This window comes from Sebastes umbrosus, chromosome 16 (assembly GCF_015220745.1).
Source record: "Sebastes umbrosus isolate fSebUmb1 chromosome 16, fSebUmb1.pri, whole genome shotgun sequence".
Classification (NCBI taxonomy): domain Eukaryota; kingdom Metazoa; phylum Chordata; class Actinopteri; order Perciformes; family Sebastidae; genus Sebastes; species Sebastes umbrosus.
In genome coordinates, this window is record NC_051284.1 from 10,805,334 (window position 1) to 10,815,381 (window position 10,048).

Below are 10,048 nucleotides of genomic sequence, written 5' to 3' on the forward strand. Positions count from 1 at the left end.
CCACTGTGCAAGAAATCAATAAAGCAGCAAACATACCACTATGACTGATGCATGCTTGCCAACCATTTGTTTTGACTGATGCATATTTGCATCGGACAAGCATGCATCAGTCAAAACAAATGGTTCAAACCCTAAACATCTACAAGGTTACCTTGTTTCAAAAGTGATTCTTCTTCTCCACTGACCTCCACCGCGACTGCAGACATGCATTCACTGTCAAGCTTTGCCTAAAAGTGTCTAACTGTCCATCAAGAAAGACTGGGCGATAAATGTGGTTCACAGTTCTCATGTCTGGAGGAATTGAAGTTAAGTAAAGGATAATGTACAGCGAGCCTGAAGGGGTTTCTTTCACAACAATGACCCGCTAGCTGTACATTATCCCGCTTGTTACACGGCTACATACTTAAGAAATCAATAATTTGACACAAAACAGTCTGACATCAGAGCTGCACCCATAGCCACGGTCTGCTATACATATCAACAGTCTGCTATAAAGAAATAACAGACTGCAGAACGCTGTGACTAACCAATCACAATCGAGTATTCAACAACGCCGTGCAATAAATCTTTAAACTGAGTAAAATATTTTGAATATATTGGTAAATATCAATAGAGATAAAGCTGTAATAATGATCAGCATATCAATGTTGCCTTTACTGCATTATTGTGTAAGTACAAATATATGACAAGTTGATTAGACTAGAGCTGATTGATTAACTATAAAATTAATTGGCAACTATTTTGATAATCGATTTATCGGTTTGAGTATACTTTTAAGAAAAAAAAAGACAATTATCTGATTCCAGCTTCATAAATTTGAATATTTTCTGGTTTCTTTCTTCATCTATGACAGTAAATTGAATAACTTTGAGTCGTGGGAAAATTCAGATGTTTGAGGATCAACGTTTTTCACAATTATGTCATTTTATAGACAAAACAACGAATCGATTAATCAAGAAAATAATAGATTATTTCATTAGTTGCAGCCCTATATTAGACAACATATTAAACTGCATTACCTGGACGCTCATCTTTACAAGACACAAACTCTGTGAGTACAGAGCAAGACCTGAGAATAAGTGACCTACTTTGACTGACATTCTGGAGAGAAAGCACACCATACAGTATGTTGCACCCTTAATGAATCTATTGCAGTTTTCATCCATAGCTCACAATTCCCTCCTGACAACTTTCTTCCTCTCCACACTTTCCCAAAGCACCCACTGACCCCATTTTATCTGTGATACAATGAACAGCAGGAGTGCATACGTACGCATGCTACAGTCCCCACTCCCCCAGTACTACAGTATGAAGGTCATCTTGGCTGTAACAGAATAAGTCTACTCAGATAGGATGCATGAAAAATGTATATCTGCATATCTAAAATGCAACTTAAGTTATACTATAGAGAGCCAAATACCTGTCTGTATTGCTTAGATTGTTTCTGAGTCATGTGGACTTAGTTGAGCAAAAAACAGAATGGACATAAACTATTCAACTTGCGTGTCATCATGCCTTCTACTTTCATTTTGCAAAGTGGATTGGGCATTGTAAGGGCAAAGTAATCCACTATAGGACTCTTTAGAGCATCATGAACGTTGATCAATGAATGAAACCATTAAAAGTGGATTGGAAATAGCCAAGTGCCATTATGTGTAATACAAAACTCTGTTGTGCAGCTCAAGTCAGGCTGCTACTGGTGATGTGTTGGTCGCGAACGAGCCGACTCAAAGAGCCGGCTCCCCTCCGAGAGCCTTTTTTTTTTTTTTTCTTTCCTTCTTTACTTAATTCAATGCAGAATGATAGGACAATCTTCTCCGCGCCACGGGCACTCCATGCATTGACTGTGACTGAATGTTGTGTTAATGATGTCCATGCAACCAATCAGGTGATGACAGACAAGGATCATACCATCAAGCAGGGAGGGGCGGGACGCTGACAGTCTACAGGTACAGAGCAGGAGGAAGAGGAGGAGAGAAAGAGAGGAGTGTGGTGCGCGAATAGCAGAAAAGATGAGTGACAGTCGGAAACGAAGCAGCATTTAAAATTAAGGTATTCTGGAAATTATAAGGTTTAATATAATTATATTGAATAATTTAAGTGATATATGTGCACACATACTAATCATAGGTCAAAACAGTGCTACATTCGTCAGAAGTGGTAAAACGAAGAGTCGTTTGAGGAGCCGAAAGAGCCGGCTCTTCTTTGGTGAGCTGAGCCAAATGATCTGGCTCACTAAAAAGAGCCTGAATTCCCATCACTAGCTGCTACAGAGCATATTCATGTCTCTTTCAGGTTATCATATAGTGAGGGAAGACAGGGTTGAAACAGCAGCCACACAACAGCTTTATGACTGTCATAAAAACTGCACTTCCTTGTCTGATGACGGAAAAAATGGCTTTCCTTCAATGTTTACTACTAGGTCACTTTCTTAAGGTTTTCATAATTTCTAATCAAACATCCCTAATAGGGTATAATTAGAGTAACTTGATAGCAGCTCAACCAGACAAACAGCTTGAGAGAGGGAAGCTATATGCTCACTTCAGTTCAGCAGTAAAGTACATACACTTATGCTTGTTATGTGTCGAACCACAGTTGCAAATATCACGTTTTTATTAAAAAAAAAACAACCACAATGACACAACACTACTAAATGACAACAAAAGGCTGTTGGTGCATCTGCTGCCCTGTGACAAGGAGGCAGCATCAGCAGCTAGCATTGACTGGCTAGTTAGCTTCTGTTAGCTCTAGCATGCATGCCTTTATCACACTGTCTTGATATTATTAAAAAAAAACAAATGAAAACGTGTTGTGCGTGGCAAACACTTCATATTGCGATGGTGTGATATAACCTGTCAGCTATAGCTTGCATTGCAGTGACAGCACCAGCCAAGCTAAACCTGACGCCTTGTTTGACGTTAGCTTGTCGGCTAGCTCTCTGGCTAGCTCGACTAGCTCAGCCTGCAGCATCAACATCCACTCACCTAGCAGCGACCGGAGGTGTTTGAGCCGGGTCAGTACATCCTTCTTTGGGTCCAGAACTTTCTGTGTAGATTTCTTGACGTCTCCATGACCCCTGCGAGTGAACATCCCGCTGTCAAAATGCAACCGTGGAAGCTGAAATCACCTGTGTTTTCACCATACATACACCCAAAGGCTCTCCAGTGTGTGACTGTCACTTTCCTCACCACCACCACTCCACTCTGTGTGTCTGTCTATTGCTGCTCTGCTCGGTAAACACTCAGCCGACGGCCGCTAGTGTGTCCTGTTTCTTTATTGTGGGTGTGTAAACACGGAAGCGCAGCCTGACAGAGAGGGGTGGTCACATTATAGGAATACGCCTCCTTGTTTATTCCACCTTGCACTTTACCAGTGGTTTGTTTTGTATATACTTTACTTATATATAAGTATATAAAACCAGCTCAGCTAATTTTAGCCATCATTCTTTTACTTCTATCTATCTAACTATTTATATTTATTTTACTTTATTTGATCTTATTCTTTTTAATCTTGCCTTATCTTGAATTTGCACCATGCCTGACAGCCAGCCACCCCTCTCAAGTGCACACACTGTACACAGTCACATGATATTGATCTTGCCCAGTTATGTTGGCTTTTGTTTTTTAAAGTTTTCTTTCCTTATTTATTTATTTATATATTTATTTGTTTATTTATTTGTTTTTTTCTTTCTTTCTTTTTTCTTTCTTTCTTTAATTTCTTTTTCTCTTCATTTTGTTTTATCCATATTTCATTTTATTTTATTTTCTTATGAGGAAAAGGAAGAAAATAATAATAAAAAAAATAATAATAGCTTCACCTTTCTATATACTTTACTTATATATAAGGATATAAAACCAGCTCAGCTAATGGACTAAAACTCTTTGTGTTTCGGTAGTGACAACATTTTTTTGAATAAAGTTTTTTAATTTAAAAATTAAATCCCAAAATAAATCTATATCTTTTAACTTCTGTTTAAAAGAAATCAAAAAAGACCTTTTAAACAACACCATTGAAAAAAAATATATTTGAGGTGTTATTGTCCCATCTAAAACATTTTAGCTTCATGAACAAAGCAGATACCTGTACATCCAACAAAGTCCAAGACCCATGAATTATGCACAATATATGAACACATTAAAATGCATGATCGAGTACAAGAGATACAACTAAACTGATTACATTTGTTCCCAAATGTTTAAAGAAAAGCATCTTGCTTCTCCCATGAGGTAGACTAAAGCTCAACTAAACCGGTTAGTAAGTACAAAAAAACAAAAAAAATGAAATTTAGAGGTTAGGGTTTGGGACAGCCACTTCCCAATAGAAAGTACCCTATAAATGATGATTTTGTTTATATTTAGCTTATTACTATCTTATTCAATGCATTGGGTTTAAATAGATCATAACATAATCTTACTAAATATCTAAGGTTTGAACACTTAATTGTTTTGTTTATTATATTTATTATTGTGGGTGTGTAAACACGGAAGCGCAGCCTGACAGAGAGGGGTGGTCACATCATAGGAATACGCCTCCTTGTTTATAACCCTTCCACCTTGCACTTTACCAGTAGTTTGTTTTTTAGTGCAATTAAAAGAATCATTTGACCTTTCTATTTCTATAATCTCCCTTCTGAAATAAGAAATGCTTCATCCCTGGACATTTTCAAAAAACACCTCAAGCACCACCTGTTCATCAAGGCCTATGATCTCAGCTGACTCTTCCTACACATCACTCTTTTAATTACTGAGCTATAGTTTCTCCTCTGTGTTATTTATGAGTATGATTTTGTGTGCCCCTTTGTAAAGCGTCCTTGGGTTTCTGAAAGGCGCTATATAAGTCCAATTTATTATTATTATTATTATTATATACTTTACTTATATATAAGTATATAAAACCAGCTCAGCTAATGGACTTTGTGTTTCAGTAGTGACATGAAAATGGGGGACAACATTTTTTGAATAAAGTTTTATAATTTAAAAATAAATCTATATCCTTCAACTTCTTTTATCAAAAAGACCTTTTAAACAACACCATTGAAAAAATATATATATATATTTAAAGTGTTATTTACATAAATGGAAATTTAGGGGTTATGGTTTGGGACAGCCATATCCCAATAGATATCTATAAATGATGATTTTGTTTATATTTAACTTATTACTATCTCATTCAATGCATTGGGTTTAAATAGATCATAACATCATCTTACTAAATATCTAAGGTTTGAACACTTAATTGTTTGTTTATTATATTTTTTTTATTGTGGGACCGCAGTTTGCACCAATTCGGTAGAATGGTCCATATATTTTTTTAGCTTAAGGCCAAGCTATAGTATTTTATTGTGAAGAAAGGGGGTTTTGTCTCGTTCGAGTCCTGCATTATTACCTCTGAAAAAATGAGAAACACAAGCTTGATTGCATTGTCCTGCAGTGAACTTTAGGTAGAAGCCCATCTTCTTTATTATATAGACTGTCTGATATAAGTGGGTTGGAGTCTGGTTGTTATAATAGCTCCCAAGGCGCCCTCTGGTGTTTGAAATAGTTAAACACCATTCACCAGGAACAACAATATACTTTATAAATGCATGGAAAGGAAGAGGAAGAGATGGAGACTTGCAAAGGTGACTCTCTTAAATAGAAATAGCCAACATGTAGTTGTAGTTTACAATAATATTTATAGATTTGTTCTGAGGTGTCCTTGCCCGCACACATCATTGTTTCATGTATGATACAATTTTCAGTTTCAGGTATTTCATTCATTCATTCATTCTCACTGTGCAATATAATTTTCCACTTGTGCAATTTTGTTAATAGTCTGTTTATTGTCAATACTGTATATACTGCTCCTATTTTTATACTTCCTTCTATTTAAATGGTTCATATTTTGTTACACTTTGTTTAGCTATTTTTTTTACTGTGTTAGCTGATGCTTCTTGTTTTCTGCACTATCCCCTTTGCTGCTGTACACTGCACATTTCCCCACAGCAGGACTAATAAAGGAATATCTTATCTTATCTTATCTTATACACTTAACTGTGGCTACCACTTCACTCTATAGGAGACATTTTCATTGGTTGCTCTTTGTTTTTCAAATGCAGTTACTTCAATTATCCTTTATAATTAAAAGCTTTTAGTCCCATTCAGATCATCACATTCACTTAGACATATTCAACAATGTTTCCATGTTTTATTTTATTGTTCCTAGAATTCTTAAAGAAGTTGGGAGAGGTGTGTTTAAGTTCCAAGCACCATCAGACTGGAATAATTTGCATAATTTACTCAGATCGATTACTTTCCATGACTTCTTTGCTTTTTTATCTTTAATCTACTATTTGCCTTTGTTTTCAGTTCACGAATAGACTCAGTATTTTGACATAATGTAATTTTATTATTATTATTATGTTCATGATTCATTTTATGTTCATTATTTTCATGTTATGTTGGTGTAGTTTGGGATGGGGCGGAGGGAGAGCCTTTGTGTATGTCCTTGTTGATGTTACTATGTTGATTGTTTTGTTGTTGACTTTATGTTTTTGTTTAATTTATTATCATTATCATTATTTATGTGCTTAAATGTTTGTTAACTTCCATGTTTTGTGCTTGAGGACCCCTTTGAAAATGAGATGGTGCATCTCAAGGGGTTTATCCTCTAATACATTTTGAAATTAAATGAACATGTTTTAGATTAGATGGTTTACTGTATATGTTTGGTATAACTCTGCAACTAAAGATTATTTTCATTATTGATTAATCTGCAGTTTATTTTCTCGATTATTTTTTAAATATTTAAAATATCATAAATAAATATACCAATGCTAATCAGAATTTTCCCAAAGCCCAAGTTATCATATCCAAACTGCTTGTTTTGTCAAAAAAAACTAAATAATATTTATTTTTTCAAAGTAGTTTAATTAGTAGTAGCTTTTTTCCATTTAAACTCAAAATTTAACTTTAAAAAAAAAAAAAAAAAAAATTATAATGCATGTTTTAGAACACTTCAAGACTATAACAATGTTCTGTATATTTCAATGTATACAGTGCAGCAAGTACATATTTGGCATGCTTTTCTGATATTAAGAAGAAACTGGATAACCACAGTGTAGTGGTTTCAATGTTTGCAATTAATATGCTATCATTACAAATATAATGTGTGCACTATTATTTGTAGACTAGACAGTTTTCACTGCAGACATTTGGACTTGTCATTGCGTGATAAGCACAGGTGTAATTAATAACATTTAGCAATGACTACATTCCATTTGAGTGTTTCAGCTCCAGGGCTTTGGTATTGTTCATGTTGGTACATGTTGGCTCTAAATGCAACAGAGTCACCATTAATGTTATTGATACACCTGTGCTTTTCCTGCCATGAGAAGTATAAATGCATGGGGCAAATGTGTCTGTTATCAAAAAAGAAGGGTCCCAATAAATGTAGGTGTTCTATCTGCTGTAGTATGAGGGAGAAATGGTCACTTTGTTCATGCTGTTTCTCATGCTGTATAATTCAATGCTTATATCTTCATTACACCTTACTGTACAGTGGTGGACTCAGGCTGTCTGAGGGGCAGAGGTGGAAAAAATGAAAAGGGCACCAACACCATGCGGTGGGGCACCAGCGCGCAGAAAGTTTTCTAGCATGTAAGGCAGCATATTTGGCAATGCATCATGTTTCTCCTTTTTAAGGCCACCCTAGGGGGTACTTTATCATGTTTTTTCCATTTAAGGGCACCCATTAGTGCACTGCAATCACGTTTTCTCCACTGGAAGGGGCACCCTAGAGGGCACTTTATCATGTTTTATTTACCATAGGGGCATCCAAGAGGGCACTATATACCGTTTTCTCCAGTGGAAGGGCACCCTAGAGGGCACTGTATCATGTTTTCTCCACTGGAAGGGCACTTTATCTTGTTTTATCCACTGGGAGGGCACTTTATCTTGTTTTCTCCACTGGAAGGGCACTTTATCTTGTTTTATCCAGTGGAAGGGCACTCTAGAGGGCACTTTATCTTGTTTTCTCCACTGGAAGGGCACTTTATCTTGTTTTCTCCACTGGGAGGGCACCCTAGAGGGCACTTTATCTTGTTTTCTCCCCTGGGAGGGCACCCTAGAGGGCACTGTATCATGTTTTCTCCACTGGAAGGGCACTTTATCTTGTTTTCTCCACTGGGAGGGCACCCTAGAGGGCACTTTATCTTGTTCTCTCCACTGGGAGGGCACCCTAGAGGGCACTGTATCATGTTTTCTCCATTGGAAGGGCACTTTATCTGGTTTTCTCCACTGGGAGGGCACCCTAGAGGGCACTTTATCTTGTTTTCTCCCCTGGGAGGGCACCCTAGCACCACTGGGCACTTTATCTTGTTCTCTCCACTGGGAGGGTACCCTAGAGGGCACTGTATCATGTTTTCTCCACTGGAAGGGCACTTTATCTGGTTTTCTCCACTGGGAGGGCACCCTAGAGGGCACTTTATCTTGTTTTCTCCACTGGAAGGGCACCCTATAGGGCACTGTATCATGTTTTCTCCACTGGAAGGGCACTTTATCTGGTTTTCTCCATTGGGAGGGCACCCTAGAGGGCACTTTATCTTGTTTTCTCCACTGGAAGGGCACCCTAGAGGGCACTTTATCTTGTTTTCTCCACTGGAAGGGCACCCTAGAGGGCACTGTATCATGTTTTCTCCACTGGAAGGGCACCCTAGAGGGCACTTTATCATGTTTCATCTATCATAGGGGCACCCAATATGGCACTTTTGTTATGTTTCTTTCCAACATCCCCAGAGTCCACCAGAGTTCCTGTAGTTAATTCCAGCTCAGAACCCTGGTCACATTATAGTCAAAGCCTGTATTAAAAATACTATGTGTTACCCTAATATCCATAGTTAAATGCACCAATTGTTACAATGCAGTTATGAATGAACCAAGGAACCTAACTTCCAGATGAAAGAGACCTGTAGTTTTTTGATATTCACACCCCGCTATGGTGACACTTACAAAGAGAGAAAAGGTATAACAGCTTCACTGCTCACTCAAGCCTCTGCCACTTGACACTTTAAACCAGAGTTTTTGATGAATTAATAGGAATACAAGGGATTTTTTTTAAATAGCAGAGCTCTCCCGCGGTTAAAGTAAACTTAGGGGGTTATGCTAAATTGAACAGAGTTCAGCGTGCTCATGTCTTTAATGGATTTTCAAAAAATAATTTGTTCTACACGGTTGTGCAGACAGCAAACTCCATCTTGGAAAAAAAGTGTTTATGTTCTGAGATGAATGTTAAGTTTGAAGAAATTGGATGCATCCGTTAATCAACCCCAACAAACTGACACTCCGCGCAATCTCACACTTTCGCTTGTCTGAACCTATCTGTCTTATTTTGGAGGCAATTAATTTGGAGGCTAAGCTGGCAAAATTATTTTATTCACACATTTTAGACACCGACAGAGCTTTGACAGTGGAGTTCAACTCTGTGACTGAGAAATCTTTTCAGACTTAGTATTACGTAAAGTCAACTAATAAAAAAAGAAAAAGACATATATTCATAACTGTGGCATTGTGCCCCCTATCACATATCACATTACTACATTTTAGACTTAGTATTATAAGATAAAGCCTATTCATATAGAAGAACAGATATATTTTCTATTTATTGTACTCATGACATGTCAAGTGAGACTCACTGTGAGATTCTGGTATGACCAAATTTACCAGGAGATGGCGCCTAAACCACTGGTGATTTGAGGCAAACAAACATACCAATACAAGCTACACATATCATTGAGTTTCGGTTTATTTTCATGAATAAAAAATGAATTTGCATGGCCTGCAAATATAGGGGTATAATTGCAAAATATATGAATGAATTCATATTGCAATAGGGGGAGAAAAAATCAAAGAAAACGTAAGAAAAGTCTCATAAAAGAGTCGGTTTTGTTTCAATAACTCAACTCTGAGAGTAAAATAAAAGCATTGGAGTCGACTGTGAAGGATCTCATACTCTCAATAAAGACGGACCGTATTTTATTTCATCCGCCACCCCCACATATTGAGCACTGACA

The 10,048-nt window shown here is 37.1% G+C and overlaps 1 protein-coding gene across 7 annotated transcripts in view; it reads right to left on the minus strand.

Moving 5' to 3' along the window:
• Positions 1-3,687, minus strand: part of ralgapa2 (Ral GTPase activating protein catalytic subunit alpha 2) — a 116,432-nt gene extending 112,745 nt beyond the window's left edge. For all 7 annotated transcript variants that reach the window (XM_037796715.1, XM_037796712.1, XM_037796714.1 and 4 more), the window contains exon 1: positions 2,985-3,687. In XM_037796715.1, the coding sequence (XP_037652643.1) occupies positions 2,985-3,090 (106 nt within the window). In that variant the 5' untranslated portion in view covers positions 3,091-3,687. The remainder of the gene's footprint in view (positions 1-2,984) is intronic.
• Between the last annotated feature and the right edge of the window lie 6,361 nt (positions 3,688-10,048).